The sequence below is a fragment of the Ailuropoda melanoleuca genome, chromosome 11 (genome assembly GCF_002007445.2).
Source record: "Ailuropoda melanoleuca isolate Jingjing chromosome 11, ASM200744v2, whole genome shotgun sequence".
Classification (NCBI taxonomy): domain Eukaryota; kingdom Metazoa; phylum Chordata; class Mammalia; order Carnivora; family Ursidae; genus Ailuropoda; species Ailuropoda melanoleuca.
The window spans coordinates 90,893,741-90,911,407 of record NC_048228.1 but is presented as its reverse complement, the minus strand read 5'-3'; the positions used below and the strand labels follow the sequence as shown (position 1 = coordinate 90,911,407).

General features: G+C 37.9%; 1 protein-coding gene across 1 annotated transcript in view; it reads left to right on the top strand.

Moving 5' to 3' along the window:
* Positions 1–1,933: 1,933 nt before the first annotated feature.
* Positions 1,934–17,667, top strand: part of ZCCHC4 (zinc finger CCHC-type containing 4) — a 50,794-nt gene continuing 35,060 nt past the window's right edge. Inside the window, 6 exon segments of the mRNA XM_034672000.1 lie at positions 1,934–1,990; positions 1,992–2,067; positions 3,105–3,223; positions 3,988–4,070; positions 15,758–16,033; positions 16,482–16,562. Of these exon segments, the coding sequence (XP_034527891.1) occupies positions 1,934–1,990; positions 1,992–2,067; positions 3,105–3,223; positions 3,988–4,070; positions 15,758–16,033; positions 16,482–16,562 (692 nt within the window).

Sequence of the window (17,667 nt, the reverse complement as noted above, 5' to 3'; positions counted from 1 at the left end):
TATGATTTCCTGAACTCAGCTGCAAATTTTGTAAAGAGGTCTTTAAATGATCACAAATCTGTACCTATAAGACATTTTTAAAAAAGATTTTATTTATTTGAGAGAAGGCAAGAATGAGAGAGATCATAAAGGGAGAGGGGGAAGTGGACTTCCCTCCAAGCAGGGGGCCCAATGCAGGGCTCAATCTCAGGACCCTGAGATCATGACCTGAGTTGAAGGCAGACCCTTAACTGACTGAGCCACCCAGGCACCCCAAGAAATTTTTTTAAATGGAAGTATTAATGCTAATGATAATGTGAAGTTAGGTCTTGAGATAAAATTTCCCAAAGTATCATCATATCTGGATGTAGCGTTTTCTATCCAGATGACGTATAAGTGCAGATAATGTGCTCTTGGCAACTTGTGCTGGACAGCTTGAATGGGGGCCTCATTACGTCAGAGACCAGATACTACAGGCGCACGTGAAGGATTTAAGTGATACCACTGGTTGAAATGTGCATGGAAAAGAGCAATATTTCTACATTAAGACACCACAGTGTGTAAATGGTGATGTTACTATGGGTGTGTAAGTCAATCCTTTAATACTATAAGGAGACATTTGGCTATTCCATCTACAACTCTGTGTGTGTGTGTGTGTGTGTACCATCATGCCTTGAAATTGGTTAGACTCGTTCCTCTTTATTTTTTCGAAGTTCCTTTAGCTATTCTAGTTCCCTTGCTTTTCCTATAAATTTCAGAATAATATCTTTACAAAAATCTGGCTGGGATTTTGATAGAATTTGTGTTAAACTTTTTTTTTTTGAAGATTTTTATTTATTCACTTGAGAGAGAGAGAGTACGAGCTGGGGGGAGGGCCAGAGGTTGAGGGAGAAGTAGGCTCCCCACTGAGCAGGGAGCCCCATGAGGGCTGGATCTCAGGACCCTGGGATCAGGATCCGAGCCAAAGGCAGACGCTTAAACAACTGAGACACCCAGGCACCCCTGAAATTGTTTTAAACTTGTACATTCACTAAACCTGGGAAGAACTGACATCTTCACGATGTTGGTAACACAGTCTTTATGTTTATTTAGATCGTTGATTTTTCATTAGCATTTAGTTGTGCTCTGTATACAAGTCCTGTACATATTTTGTAAGATTTACACCTAAGTATTTAATTTATCTGAGCAATTGTAAGTGGTGTTTTATTTCTGGTTTGGATGTTCATGGGATCATTCCTAGTACATAGAAGTATGATTGGTTTTTGTATGTTTATCTGGTATCTTCCAACCTTGCTGAACTCCATTTCAGCTGGAATTATTTTTGCAGATTCCTTGGCATTTTCTATGTAGACAATCATGTCATATTCAAAGAGGGACTGTTTTATTTCTCTCTCTCTCTGATGTATTAATGTGGATGGATGTGCAACTGTAACATGCGACGGGAAGTGCAGTCCCAGAGGTAAAAGAGGACAGTGTGACTCTGACTTCGGGAAAACAAAAGAAGAGGATATTTTCCTCAAAGGCGGTTGCTGCAGCTATTTCTATTGTCAGGTGCTGGTGGTGGTAATGTTGCCTTTTGGTCTTAAAACCCCACCAAATCTTTGCTCAAAAGAGTCATCTCATCTTTTGGCTGTATTCTTACGAGAGGAGGGTACTTGAGGTGCTAAGGGTAAAGCAAAAAATAGGTAGCTTATTGCACAGGTCCAATAAATTGCCTACAAACACCCCCACCCTCGTCCCCTACCTCCAAAACCTCTACCCCTGGCCGCCCTCCAGGGATCCCTTAGGGGCAGCCAGGGGCAGAAGGGACTGCTTTTCGGGGCGGAGCTGCAGCCCGGGAGGCCTCAGTTCCTCCTAGCCGCGCGGGGGCGCTGTGAGTCCTCGTGCGGCGCGGCGGCACTCTTTCTCAGCCTCCTCTGTTTGGACCTGAGGCTTTCGGGACGGTGGCAGGAAGATGGCGGCACCCAGGGACTGGCTGGGAGCAGTAGAGGCAGAGGGGATCGCCGGGTCGTCAGGGCAGCTCGGGAGTGGAGGTGGNGGTGTTTTTCCCTCCCGCCCCCGCCACACCCGCCCCGCTGTGCCCTCACGGTGGGTGTGCGTCTGGGCTCAGCCAAGCTGTCCGGCGCGAGGGGCAGAGGTTAGCCTTGAAGATGCTTTGGGCTTCGCAGGGCTCCCAGATTTTTATCTTCCTCTCTTTCACCATGTGTGATGTCAAAAAACGCCCTTTCCTGGGGACGTAGTGTTTTCAGTTTACTTAAGAAACTGTCATAGAAAGTCTTCACTGTGGTGGTTTTGGCTCCGTGGCTGTTACATTTTTTTCCCCGTCAAGGGAAGAGGCAGAGTCTAGGCAAAGGGGATGCATGTTACTGAGTAAATCCGTTGTCAAGTACTTGGGGATTTCATTGGTTGTTTTGCTATCTTTTTTTTTTTTTTGTAAGATTTTATTTATTTATTTATTTATTTATTTATTTATTTATTTATTTATTTATTTATTTATTTATCACAGAGAGAGAGAGAGAGAGAGAGAGACAGCCAGCGAGAGAGGGAACACAAGCAGGGGGAGTGGGAGAGGAAGAAGCAGGCTCCCAGCAGAAGAGCCTGACATGGGGCTCGATCCTAGAACGCTGGAATCACGTCCCGAGCCGAAGGCTGATGCCTAACGACTGAGCCACCCAGGCGCCCCATGCTATCCTTTTATTTTAAAAAGTTAGGGGAAAGGATAGCACGAATTATTGCTTAGAAACCAGACCCACTTTTTCACTAATTTGTGGAGAGAGGATGTGCCCGACTCCAAAAGCTCAGATTTTCACTGAAAGGATAACTGGGTGGAGGTGGCAAAGTGCTCCGCTCTCATATTTTAGGCTCAGGACCCAGATCACTCACTATGTAGACAGCAGCTGACAAGGCATTTTCTTTCTGCAGAGACTCGTTTTCAAGAGTTGTGTCTCAGGTGATGAGTGCCTAAATGTGAGAGGGGAAAATTACGTAATTAAACAGAGCGGTGGGTTTAATTATGACAAATTGTGCATTCAACCAAATAAAATTTTATTTAAGAGAGGTGAAAACTAGGTACTTGATGTAGATGACTGTTGTTTGACATGTTTCTTTCCCCATTCCGGAACTAGGACCCACTCTTCTGTTTGTAAAGGTGAACCAAGGAAAAGAAGAAGCACGGAGATTTTATGCTTGCTCAGCCTGTAGAGATAGAAAAGAGTGTAATTTTTTTCAGTGGGAAGATGAAAAGGTATATCAACTTTTTGGACATATATTTTTTTATTTCTGATGTATGTGACAATTTGAGAATGTCTAAACCAATAAAAACATGCAGCTTGAGCATTAAGTGAGGTAAATCTCATCAGGTAGATGAAGATACTTTGGTTTTTGGTTCGAAAGACTGGAGTTTATACTTACTCTAAACGTACTCTGAGTGCTGATGTTGTAAACAACTGTCTCAAAGACCCTTCCTTTAAGACTCTGAGGTGTCAGTACTGGGTGGCTGATCCCTTATTTGCAAATACAGATTTCTCCCTAAAGAGTTTGGGTTGTGATCATTCCAGAGAGTGTTTTAGAAAAACATTTTTTTTTAACATTTGCATTGTGGATCCTTTATACGGCTACTGTATAACCGATGAAAGCACTTAGAGATATAGTTACGAGCTTGGAGTCCTTTGGACTCAGCTCCAGTTAAAGTTTCTGAAAGTTTTGTCTAGAAAAATTTCAGCTTTGTTAGGTTTATTGGAAAACAGTCTTGCTTACAACTCTTCTGCACAACTGTTAAAATCACCGTGTGTGAGATAATCGCTCAGTGCTTTATATGTTAGGTATTACTTCATAGTACCCTGGAACTTTCCCAGTTTAATGCGTTTTTTTGTTTTCCCCCGAAACAGATGCTGGTTTACAACATTGAACTGCTTTAATTGGCTTCTTGATGTCAGAATGTGATACCAGTTTTTGTAGGATGGTAGCAAGTTTGGTAGTTTATTAAATGGTGTTTTTATTCCTTTTCAGTTGTCAGGAGCTAGACTTGCTGCCCGTGAAGCTCATAACCGAAAATGTCAGCCTCCTCTATCCCGAACGCAGTGTGTGGAAAGGTGCTGATGTGTTGTCATTTTTATTTATTAGTTCTGTTTTGTTTTTCCCTGTGCCTTTGTGTTTACTTTCATTAAAAAAAATGTATTGTGGTAAAATATATATAACATTAAATTTTACATTTTAATAATTTTAAGTATACATTTCAGTGGCGTTAATTACATCCACAGTGTTGTGCAGTTTTCACCATTACCTATTTCCAAAACCTTTTCATCACCCCAAACAGAAGCTCTGTTACTGTTTGACTCCCCATTCCAATTCCTTCCAAACCCTGGTAACCTCTACTATACTGTATGGATTTGACTGTTCTAGCTACTTCATGTAAATGGAATCATATATTTTCCCTTTTATGCCTGGCTTATTGGCATGTTTTCTGGGTTCGTCCATGTTGTATGTGTCAGAACCTCCTCCTTTTTATGGCCAAATAATATTCCATTACACACACACACACACACACACACCCACACCCACACCACTTCTTGTTGATCTGTTCATTCATCAGTGACCACTTGGGTTGTTTTCCCCTTTTGGTTGTTGTGAATAATGCTCTAGTGAACATTGGCATATGACTATCCGTTTGAATCTCTGTTTTCAGTTCTTTGACGTATATACCTAGGAGTGGAATTATTGGATCATACCTTAATTCTGTGTGTAGTTTTTCGGGGAACCACCAAACTTTTCTACAGTGGCTGCACCATTTTACATTTCCCACCAGCAGTGTACCAGGGTTCCACTTTCTCCACATCCTTGTCAACACTTACTATTTTCTGTTTTTTTATTATCTTAGTAGTTGTGATGTGTCATTGTTGTGTTGAATTTTGGGTCCCTAATGAGTAATGATGTTGATTATCTTTGTGTGCTTATTGGCCACTTGTGTACCTTCTTTGGAGAAATGTCTATTCAAGTCCTTCGTTCATTTTTAATAGGATTGTAATTTTTGTTGTTGAGTCGTGGGAGTTATTTATATGTTAAGGGATGTTATGCCCTTAACAAAAAAACAATTTGTACAAACTTTCTCCTATTCTGTAGATTGCCTTTTCACTTTCTTGGTGATGTCCTTTGACGCACAGAGTTTTTAAATTTTGTTGAAGTCCAGTTTATCAGATTTTTGCTTTTGTTTTCTTTGCTTTTGATGTTATAGCTAGGAACCCATTGTCATTATCCACTGTTAGGAAGATTTACCACAATGTTTTTTTTTTGAAATACCAAAAGAACTAAAACACTTTTTGAAAGCTGTGAACATCTCTTTTTAAAAAGCTACATTGTTGAAATGTTTTATTGGGTGACTGGGAATTGAATTCTAGATTTAATTCTTTGGAGACCTGTGGAAAGCCGTCTCCTCCCGTGTCATCGACCTTGTTCGTTTATGCTGGGAGAAGCTCCTTAAGAAACTCCTGGTCTGGGTTCCTGGTGACAAACAGGTTTTTACTCTCAGGGCAACTCCTTTGGTTACCTGGGCTGCTGTGTTCTGAAGGATTCTGAGGTCTTATCTATGTTAAGTGGAAAGGAGAACTTGGGTTTCTGTTAAAAATACCTTTCTTGAACTTTTTACGTTTTGAAGTCTTTTGATGGAGGAAGCTGTTGAAGATAACTTGATCACTCCTAACCAAAGTACTTAATCAGTGATAACTACTTACTACATGGAAATTCAGTCAACAACAAAAGATATTTACAAGGGAGTTCTTGTAAATTGAGCACTCCTGTGAGCTGGGTAGTGGGCGGTGTTTGACATGAGAATTATTTAATCTTGCTAAGGTGGTTTACTTAGATGAGAAAATTGAGGCCTGGGGAAGTCGAGTGACTTCGTTAAGCTCTTACTGCTAGAATGACTGAGCAGTGACTCCACTTATGCCTCTGATTCTAAAATGTTATTTTTATACATAAAAGCAGATCGTAATTAACATATGATGTGTAATGATTTAAGGAGATTTAAGAAGATAAAATGTGAGTTATATAGAGATATAATGAGATTATCATAATGACATAAAATAGAATATCAAAGATGCAGAAAGTAGAAAAATACCCTCATGGTTTCTCCCTTTGAGCCCATCACCTTGTTCATTTTGTAGTATTTTCTCCTGACTTTTTTTTTTTTTACCTGTGCCAGAGTTTGTGTTTTACAAGGTCGTAGCTGTAATGTGTATACATAGTCTCTTGTACTTTGCCTTATGGATTTTATCTGATAAGCCTGTTTTTCATGTTATGACAAAAGGATATTGGTGATTCAATTAAACTCTGTAAGAAAGTCTAGGTGATCTTGTTTCCTTGTGTAATAAAATTTTAGTCCAGAGCTAAGCCACCGTTCTGTCTTTTTACTGCCAGGGTGTGGTTTTTTGATAATAGTTTTGGAAATTCATATTTCATATTAATTAGAAAATAAAAACTCTAGCTAAAACGTGAAGTATTAAAGAATTTTCAAAAGGTCATTTCTTGGAGGTCATACTTTCATCTCTAATCTGGTGCTGATTCTTGAGAGCATGTCTTAATAAAATACTTCTCAACATTTTAAATTATCTGTAACCCATAACCCTGGATTTTGTTGCCCAAGCTCGCTTGCTTGCTTGCTTCCTTCCTTCCATCCATGTATTCATTCTTTGTTGAGGGCTCAAAAAGAACTTAAAATACTGGTGATGGAGCTGCGATACACAAAGATAATGCAGTGCTAAGAAGAATGTGCTCAATGTAGAAAATACTGATGGGAAACACTGAGTGCTCTGGAAATCAGCGATGATACCGCTTCCTCATGCCGTCGCTGATCAATACAGTTTAAGGACATGAGACTTGAACAGGTTTTGGAGGATGGGGAGAACTTGAAGCTTTTTGAAATGTAGTATCATTGATTTCACTGCCTCACTTTGTGATGGATGCTGTCGTGCTTTCTTAGGGGCTTTCTGTGGAGCGAAACATTTGAAATCAGCCATTCCTCTAAAAATTTAAACTTTTGAAAGCTTTTTAAAATCAGAAGCTTACTTACTTACTTATTCTATGTTATTCAGTCGCCTGTTCTCTTAGATGAGAAAATTGAGACTAGCCGTTCATCCTTGTGTGTACACGAGCCTAAGGATGGTGTACTATAACTTGAGATTGTAATTGTTTTCGAAGTTAACTTTCTACAGCTCATTTATAAATTGTCTTATGAAATAAGTGCTCCATTTGGAAGTATTAAAACGCATTTAAACATGATTCCTGTTCTATAATGCAAACCTTCATCTGTCACTGTGGAGTCACAGTAGCTTTTCATTGATAATTTCTTTTCCAGATTGTTAGAAAGGAATTATGGTCGCTCACAAGATAAATTGGCCCGTGTTACTTGATTTTTATTACGGAGCTGGTAGTGCTGCACAGATGTCTAGGAGCTATGGAATGGGATTAGATATGCATTTTTTTAATCTCACTCTTTGAACCGTGCTTTATATTTCATGTGTTCAGTTGGCAGATTTACATTTTGTGTCTGAGATTTGACTTTCCTTATAGTTTTTAGCTGCCTGTTACGCCCTAAAATGTTATCCTATTATGCGGTAGGTTGGCACCTTATTGTGACCTGTGAAGTCTTAGAGAAGATATATTTTAATGCTAAAATAAGCATTAATTTATGTGCATCCGTATAGTTTTGTTTAGTTGATATTCCATTTGGTTATGTTTTTTCAGAGCTCATTTAAACTCAGATTTTCAAGGTCTGCTATTAGGGAAATGCCATAAACATAATTCATCTACTCCAGGAAAGGCAAATGGAACATCAAACGGAGATCAATAAATATGACATTTCGAAATGCTAGCCTGCAAATTGTGAATCATGCTGAGCCATGCAGCGGAATGAATTTCTTCTGCCCCTGGGTATGGGTAGAAAGTACACCGAGGAGGGAGCGCTGAGTAAGCCTCAGCCCTTACGCTCTCATGTTCCTCCTACCACACTTCTAAAAAACCTTGTTTCTGAATGTTAAATTTTAAAGCAGTATGCGTGAATGATTATGATGTGATTTTGAATAGAAAGAAGTATGCACGAGATCTCCCTTTATCTTTTGTCAAGAGAAGGTTAATAAACTAGCAGGGAAGCTTTCTGAGGAGCAGTTTTGACAAGGCACAAAGATATATAAGTGGAGGTTCATTTAACAGTGTTCTTCTTTTCCTTTGTTTCAAAGTAATTAAGCTTGGTGTTCTAAGCGCCGCAGAGAGTCCTGTGTGTGAGCGAATTGTACCCCAGTCTTCCATGCTTTCAAGCCATCTTTCATCGCTTCCTGGTGATTTGGCAGCTTCCCCTGCCCTCAGTGGGCATCGCTTGGTGAGGGATAGGTGGTCCTTCTGATTGTGTTTAAGTAACAACCTGACACAGCTTTACCGATGGGGATCTTCCTTCTCTTTTTTCCTTTAAGGCCCTTGATTGTTGTTGTCATTCTTTCAAGGATGAGTATTTGCTTCCCTAATATGAAATGTATGCTCTGTTGCTCCGTTTTAGTTCCTGACTGCATGTATAAAACCTTTGTGTTTTGGGACTGAAATTGTAGGTGATGGCAGTGACCCTCGCGTGTAGTTCCAACAGCACGCTGTGCCGAGTCGGAGAGATGACAGCATGAAGGGCTGGGACAGATTTGCACGTGGGGGGACCATCTTAGCTACGTCATGACCTCTGTCTGGCTGATGGCATTATATATCATATCTCAGTGTCATAGATGCTAAAATGTGAAAACATAGGCATCTTAGAAGTGATGAAGTGAGGTGGTGGGATTTTGCTTTGTGATCCAGTCTGATGGGCTTTCTTTTCATGGGTAGATTTAGCTCATTTGCAGAGTGGATATAACAGACGCATTTGATCTTGGTTTTGCTGTATTTTATGCTTTCTGGTTTTCTTGCTTCTCTTTGCTCTCTTTCACTAGGTGGCATATGTTTTCTTTTTTAATGTGTGTTTCTTCTATTTTTTTGTTCTTATGGTTGCCTTTGTAGCTTTTTATGCTATATTTAATCCTTTTGTTTTTTTAGATTGTCTTCAGGCATCTAAAAATGAGAAATGATGAACTTGTATATTTTATCTTCTGATCTCTTTCTCTACAATCGCTATCCGGTTTTGGTTGATCATTTCTTTTTAGGGATAATCTTTATGCCTTTGAATATTGCTTACAGCTTTTACTTGATTTTTCAGTTTTAAATGATATCTTTTGGCTTCTGACTCTAACACATGAGAAAATCAGTATACTAATACCATCTCCCACTTTCTCTGGGACTTCCGCCACCTCTTATATTTGGATTTATATTATTTACATTTTGTACTCTAAATAAAATACCCATATTGTTCTGTTTTTATTCTGTGGTTAAATAGATTCAGTGCTTACTGACAGCCCCTTTGCTGTAGTTCCTTCATTTATCTCCTATTTGGCTAAAATTCATCCTCTTGTGGTTTTTTGTTTTTAAATAAAAGTCTTATATTAATCAGAAATTTTAAATCAAAATCCCTATGTGGCTATTGTATGGTTCCTTCTACATGAAATATCCCAAACAGTCAAATCTACTGAGACAGAAAGTAGATTAGTGGTTGCTAGAGGCTGGGGGTTGGGGAATGGGGAGTGACTGCCTATGGGTACAGGGTTTCTTTTTGAGGTGGTGAGATTGTTCTGGAATAAGATCGTGGTGATGATTACCCAACTCCATGAACATTCTAAAAACCACTGAATTGTACACTTTAAAAGGGAGATTGTGTGTGGTATATGAATTAAATTTCAGTAAAAAAGTAAAATCTGTGTGTGGCAATGGAATCAAATAGTTCAAAAACCAAGTAGAGGTTTTACAAAGTACACACCCCTGCCTCCACCTGTGCATTTTCCCTTCCCCAGAAGCAACTATAGTTGGCTCTTTTGGCTAATTATTTTAGAACTTACCTTCCTGTCTGTAAAATACAAAACATGCTTATATTGCTATTTCTTGATTTATCAAGTTTTGAAATTATCTATTTCCTGTGGAACTTGAGGGTTTATCTTTCTATCTCTCCTCCCCTGCCTTCTTCCCTCCACCTTCACCCCTCCCCCTAACCCATACCTTTTCCCTACCCCGTTTGAATATGTAAATATTCATAATTTCATAATTCATAAATTCATAATATTCATAATGAAAATATATCATAATTTTGGTTAGATTCATGTTTTGGTGTTTGTGTTATTATAAGCATATAAGTGCAGCTCAAAGCTAAACCTTGTAATAAATCAAAATAAGTTTGTTTCTTTCCTACACAGCTTTTTGTTTTCTTTGGAGTTAATAATAGTCTTGGGGTTTTTTTTATTATTATAGCTGCTATTTGCTTATTTATGTGCTTATCACTGCTTCAACTGCAAACTCCCTGCCAGTTGTCTGCATCTTTTAAGAATATTCAGATGTAGCATAATCCATTGGTTTCATCCTCTTAGAGAAATCCATCCTAGGGCTTTCAGAAACACTCCAGTCTGAAATGCCCTTTTACCTGGCACCCAGCTATCCTGCAGGTACTTCAGTAAGGACCCAGATTATATGATTACCTAGCCTGAGTTCTTCTAAGTCCCAAAATATTTGTTTACTTCCTTTATTCTTGAATAGCACCGATCCAGCTATCAAATTTTTCAGATTACATGTTTTCCTTGGGACGATTGCAGGATTGCTTCATATCCTCCAGAGAAGTACTTCTTAAATGATCTCTGTGAAAGGATCAATCTTTTGTTCGTTTGCTTGGTTTATGTTCTTGTTTTTATTCTCTACCCATTAGGATCAGATACTTCTGTAAATATAATGAAAATAAATTACTAGGAAATAAAATGAAAAAAAAAGAGAAGACATACAGACTACAAGCCCACATTTTTTATTAGTTTGAACAGACATAAAAGTGCTCTAATTGGTATAAAAATTTCTATATCTGTCTTTGTCTCATCAGGAACTGGTAATAGTTGACTGCCAGCACCGGTGCATGGCCACTCTGTGAGGAACACTGTTCTAGAGTTAAATTTGGTATGATAGAAGTCTGAAGCCAACCTGATTTTTAACTACCCAACAGTTTTGAAATCTGCATTTCTGGAAATATCTTTATCTATGCTGATACTTGGTTTATCCCTATGCAGATGATGGAATTCTATGTTGGAAATATTTTTCCCTCAGAATTTGGAAGGCAATGTTCCATTTACTTTTGTCTTCATTATAGCTGTTGAGAAGTTCAAGTTCAGAAAGTTCATTGCTGATCTCATAAATGATCTGTGATCCATTTGATCCCTTTGTCATTTTTTTTAGAATCTTACTATTCCTACAGGTGTGACATTTCATGATTACCTATCTGTTATATTCTGTTTTGCTGGGTATTAGGTAAATCCCTTCAAGCTAGAAACTCATGTTCTTCAGTTCTGAGAAATTTCCCAGATTATATTCCCATTGCCAAAGAATGAAAAACCAAATCGCATGTGATTTAGGGCTGAGTACAACCCATTTTTTGCTTAGTATTTTCTGGGGTCATCTTTGCTTGTTTTCTTTGAGTTTAATTCTTTAAAAATCTTCTATTACAATTTCAGGCATATGCAAAAGCAGAGAGAACAGAGTAAAGACTCTCCTACTCCCACACCCAGCTTCATCAGTCATCAATATGTGGCTAATTTTATTTCACCTGGACCTTCTACCCTGACCTCCTGTGTAAATACTATATAATTTTACCCACAAATATGTTTCTGTGTATCTCAAGAAATAAGGCCTTAAAAAAATGATCACAATACTGTTAAAATACCTAAAAAATGAATAATTCCTTAGTATTATATAACATGCAGTTAGTATTCACATTTCTCTGATTAGCCTATAAATGCCATTTTATAATTGGTTTTTCAAATCAGGATCCAGACAGGGTTTGTAGTTGGTTGATATCTTTAATCATTTGTTGAAGCAACAGAGTAATTTGTCCTATAGAATTCCTCACATTCTGGATTTGTTGATTGCATGCTGTAATGTCTAACATTTATTCTATCCCTGTATTTCTTGTAGTGGTATCATAAGACTCAAGTTCAGTTTTAGGGGGCAATACTCTTTTATAAGTAATGTGGTATATTTCCTTTTGTACTACATAGAAAAAGTCTGGTTATTCACTTTGTGTGATTTTAAGATTGATCATGTGCAGATTAGCCAGTCTATAAGCAATACAATCAATTTTGTATATTAATCTTTTATCCTGTAATCTCGATGAGTTTACTAGTTGTGGCAACTTTTAAAAAATATTTCCTCAGAACTTTCTACATATACAATCATGTTGTCTGTATCTAGTTATGTGTCCTTTCCAATCTGTGACCTTTATTTCTTTTTCTTGTCTTATCAAAGTGGCTGGAATCCCCAGTCAATGTTGAACAGAAATGGTAAAAGTAGACATCTTTGCTTGTGTCCCAGTCTTGGGAGGAATGTGTTTAGTCTTTTACCAGTATGGTGTTAAGCTATCGGTTTTTCTCAGATGCCCTTTATTAGGTTGTGGAAGTTCTCTTCTGTTCCTAGCTTCCTGATAATCTTTCTCATGAAAGAGTGATTTTGTCAAGTGGTTTTTTTCCTGCATTTAAGGAGATGATTTTTTTTTTTAAGATTGTTAATATGGTGAATTGCATTGATCAGATGCAAACATTGGAGCAGCCTGGAATTCCTGGGCTAACCTACACTTGATCGTGATCTGTTATCTTCTTTATTCATTGTGGTTTTGATTTGCTAAAATTCCATTAATTTTTGAGTTTGTGTTTATAAGGTTTATTGGTCTTTGGTTTTCTTATAATTTTTTTTTCTGGTTTTGTATTGGGGTCATGCTGGGCTAATGAAAGGAATTGAAAACTGTACTTTCTTCATCAGCGTACTGGAAGAATTTGTGTAGAATTGATATTTCCTCACTATCTTCTTTTTTGCATTGTTTCCAGTGAGAAATCTGATATTATTCTTAATCTTTGTTCCTCTGTACATGTCTTTTTTCTTCTGAGTTTAAGATTTTCTCTTTTTCACTGATGTTGAATGATTTTATTATGATGCATCTTGTAGTTTTCTTTGTGTTTCTTTTGCTTAAGGTTCTCTAAACTTCTTGAATCTTTTGATGTAATTTTTGGAAAATTTCAGCCATATTTTTTTCAAAATTTTTTCTGCCCACCCTCCTTGGAGGTCCATTTTCATGTATTTTGGTCCCCTGGTGTTTCATTTTGGATAATTTCTAAGGCTATGCCTTCATATACACTGATCTTTTTTCTGTAATGTCTAAATTGCTGTTAATCCCATCTAGGATATTTTTCAGCTCAGACAATTAAAGAAAATCTTTAAAGTTCAATTTGGGTCTTTTTAATATTTTCTGTTTTTACTTAACAGGCTCATGCTTTTTTCTACCACTTGAATATATGGAGTATAGTTATAGTAAATGGTTCTAATGTCTGTCTACTGATTATAGCATCTCTCATTTCTGACTCAGTATAAACTGATTTTTTTTTTTTTGCCCGTGGTCATGGGTCATGTTTTCCTGTTTCTCACACACCTGGTAATACTTGATTCAGTGCTGGCAGTGTGTATTTTACCTTGTTGTATCCTGGGTATTTTTTATTCCTTTACATATTTTTGAGCTTTGTTCTGGAACACAGTTGTTACTTGGCTATAGTTTGGTACTCTCGAGCAGGATTTGGCAAACTACAGGGCTCAGCCCTGTTCATTTACATTGGATTTGTAGTTCCTTTTGTGCTACGGTCACAGTGTAGGTGTGGCAGGGAAACCAGATGGCCTGCCAAGCTCGATGTTTATTACTTGATGCTGTACAGAAAAGGTTTGTCATTCCCTGCTTTTGAAGGCTTATCTTTAAGCTTTTTGGCAAGACTAGAGCACCTTGGCGGGTAGGGCTAATTGCTCCCCCCTCCTGAAGCAGTTACCCTCCTTAGCACCCTACCTGATGCTTGTGTTTTAGGAGGTTTCTCACTCGGGCACGTTGGTTGACAACCATTCCGTATCCTGTTGGGTATGTGGTGATTTTTCCACCCGCTCCTTTCCAGTGGTTCTATCCCTCGCTCTGGGTACTTTCTTCACTTGCACGTGCTGCTCAGTACTCAGCGACAGCCTTGAGGGGAATCGTGGCAAACCGTGGAGCTCTCTCTCTCGGTGTCCTGCTTTCTGGCCTGTGGACTCCACGTATGTATTCTCTAGTACTCGGCCCTGTGAATTCTAGCCGCCCTCGCCTCCACCACTTCTCAGCTCTGCCTCATCAGTTCGTGGAGCTGTGTTTGGGTTCTCTGTGCCCGTGTTGCCGGCTCTCCACAGGCAGTAAACTGGACAGGCGTAGCACTCCCTCATTGGTTCCCTTCTCTTATTCACCATTGGGCTGCCAGTTGGCCATTGTCTTACAACAAAAAATTTTTTGAGGGCCGGGATGGTAAATCTGGTCTCTGTGGCTCTATCATGGCTGTATGTGGAAGTCTTCAACCCTTAACATTTCATAACGAAAGGTAATAGTAGTAAATTCAGTGTTTCTGTTGCTGGAGAATGTACTGGTTCTTTCTACTGCATTTCATGTCTTAGGGGCCCTTTTCTCTACTGACATTCTTGTTTTGAATTACTATAAAAGTTTCCCCTAATATCGCTTTCCCTTTCCTTTCCAGCCATAGATAAAGCTGTCAGAAGCACAGTTATCATGGAAATAGAAACATTTAAATTACTGGCACGATAAGCTTATTTCTTGCTGTAGCCATTCAGAATATCAATTTGTCACTGCCTTGGGTGCTTTGAAGTAAAGCTATGCTTAGATATGAGAAGTTTTAAAACCCACTTTGATTCTATGTGAAGTTCACAGTTTTTACAGTGCAGTTCTAGAGGTTAGTTCAGTTGAAACCGTGTGACTCTTCTCAAACTCTAAGAATCCTTTAGCACACTATTTGACATGCTTAGATTTAGACATTTCCGACCCGCTGTGGGCCTTGATAATGTTGTTTTTCTTTGGTTTTCTTACTCTGATTTTGTAGCTGGTATTGCATATACAAAATCAGCAGTTTTAAAATAACGTGCCATGATTATTTTCTCTCTCTAATTATCTCTAATAAAATGAAAGGAAAAAAAAAAAAACCAAAGGGTAACTTTGAAATCAGATGGGAGGATGGCTTGAAAGAGATCAAATGGGATATCAGTATGGTTTTTTTTTTTTTTAAGGCTTTGGGTATTGTCTTGCTTTTTTGGGGATGAGCTTTTTCAGAACTCCTTTCCTCACTGCTGCTAAGAATACAGGAACTTTGTAGGAACATTTTTTCTTTTAGGAGGCAATTTTTCTTGCTAAGTATGCCATAAAAAATTGAAGAATGATCTTAATTTCTCACTTTAAAATGATCGTCATACTGAGCCAGACTATTTAACACTTGAGAGTTAGAACACATGGATTTGTCAATAAATTTAAACGTGATAGTAGTCTCCATTACTACTAAGTCGTTTGAGTAATATATTATATTCACATTTTAAATGGATATCGATCCTCATTCAGTGACTGAATTGGAGCATCTCAATTCTTATAAAATTGCTGATTCTTTTCTACTTTGTAGGTCTGCAGCCAGACATAAATTCTAGCCAACAGTCCACTGATTTTTCTTACCTTTGCTTCTTTACACAGTACTCTTAAGGAGCTAATAGTACCTTGTGCCTGCTAAAAATAGCAAACAGAAATTGTCTTGACCACAACAAACTTAAAATGTATTACTTCGTGTTTAATTATGTCTTGAAGGTACTTGAAGTTTATTGAGTTGCCCTTGTCTCAGAGAAAGTTCTGTCAAAGATGTCAGCGGTTGCTGTTGCCAGACGATTGGGAGAAGCATCAGGAGCATTGGGTAGTAGGTGATATTTCTGTCACCCAGTTAAAAAGGCCTAGTCAGCTTCTTTATCCACTGGAAAACAAGAAGACAAATGCCCAGTATTTGTTTGCTGATCGGAGCTGTCAGTTCTTGGTAGACCTACTTTCTACCCTTGGATTCACGAGAGTGCTATGTGTTGGAACACCAAGGTACGTTATATGATTTTTTAAAAATCTTCTGCTGTCCCCACTATTTAAACTGGAAGAAAAAAATTATCAAGTTGTTTTTTACTGTGTTCTGGGACATAGCATGCGGTTTGAAATATACAAGAGAAGTATAAAGCACGGTCCCTCTCTTGAGGAATTTGTGATCTATGTTACATTTGAGAGAAATCTTTACAGATTTCTGATATATGCTAGATTACCTCTGATTTGATTTTTTAATTATAATTTTAGACTTCTCTTTTTCAAATAAGTTCTACCTTTTAAAAAAAATTTGAAAAACTGAAACCTTGGTTGTATCTGCCAAATTCTCTTCAGTGTTCATCGAAAGGTTAGAAATACCAGGAGAACATTGGTGGGGCTGTTTTGGTTTATTTGCTTATTATCTGTGGCATTTGTAATTCCTTATGAAGTTTGCCTTCATGAATTGTTTTAGGTTGCACGAGCTGATCAGATTGAAATCATCAGGTGAAAAGAAGTCTAACATTAAAAGCCTTTTATTGGATATTGATTTTAGGTAGGTTTATAAAATCTGATATTCTCGTTCATTGTCTCCTGTTTCTGTTTAATGTTTTTCTCTTATTAATCGTTTATTACCTATTATAGTCCTTTAATGTTCAGAAGTAGTAATTGGTTAGAAGCTACCTTTTTAGTCATATAAATTCCCCTTGTAATCTTCCATGTTTCAAACAGGAAAGCCGTGGATTTTTTTTTTTTTTAATTTTTTTTTGCTGGGTATGCTTCCCGAATTTTTTTCATTGAATGTGTCTCATTGGCTTGGGCTTATAATTTAGAGATAAATTCTTACTGAATGAAATTTCTTCTCATACACTTACTTTTCGAAGATAATTCTGAACTTCTTCCAGGATTTTGTTTCATTGTGATGTTTTAATATATTTATTTTAATATTTACTTAATATATACTAATTTATTTCAATTCATCTTATTTGTTCTAATTCTTTTAATATGTTTTATTTTAACACATTTTATTCATCTGAACTTATTTTAATGTATTTTACCAGATGATGTGCAGATTGTCTTTCACTGGATATAGCCTGAAGTCAAGGGAGTGCAACGGGGAACAGATAGGTCTTAAAGCCGAGGATTAGCAGACAGATGGAGTGTGTGGAGAGGGTCAGAATTAAATGGCATCTGATGTGTTGGGACAAACAGAGATGAGACAGCCAGAGGAGCACACATCGTGGCTCCCTTTAGGTGGTAATTTAGTAGCCTCTGTCTCCACCCACAGTCTCTGGGATTGTATAAACTTGGAGTACTCTTCCTACTTTCTGTAGTTGTTTGAATTCCAACTCCAATGGTGAGTCTCTAAAACACCGTGCTGTTAGTATCTTTTACCTGTTCTTGAATATATTGAAGGAGACAGGCACTGTGTTTCTTTTTATTCAATCTGCTAGAGTCTGGCCAATTTTCCAATATTTGTTGGAGAGAACCTGTGAAATTACACGTGCTTTCTCTCTAAAAACAAGGCGGACAGATTTTTGAAGTGCAGAAAGTCACAACAAGAAGTACAGCTTTTATAATTTATTTATTTTTAGATTTCCAGGTGCACTTTAGGGTGTCCAATAGACGCAGCTACATTTCTCAGAGAGAAGCCACACTTT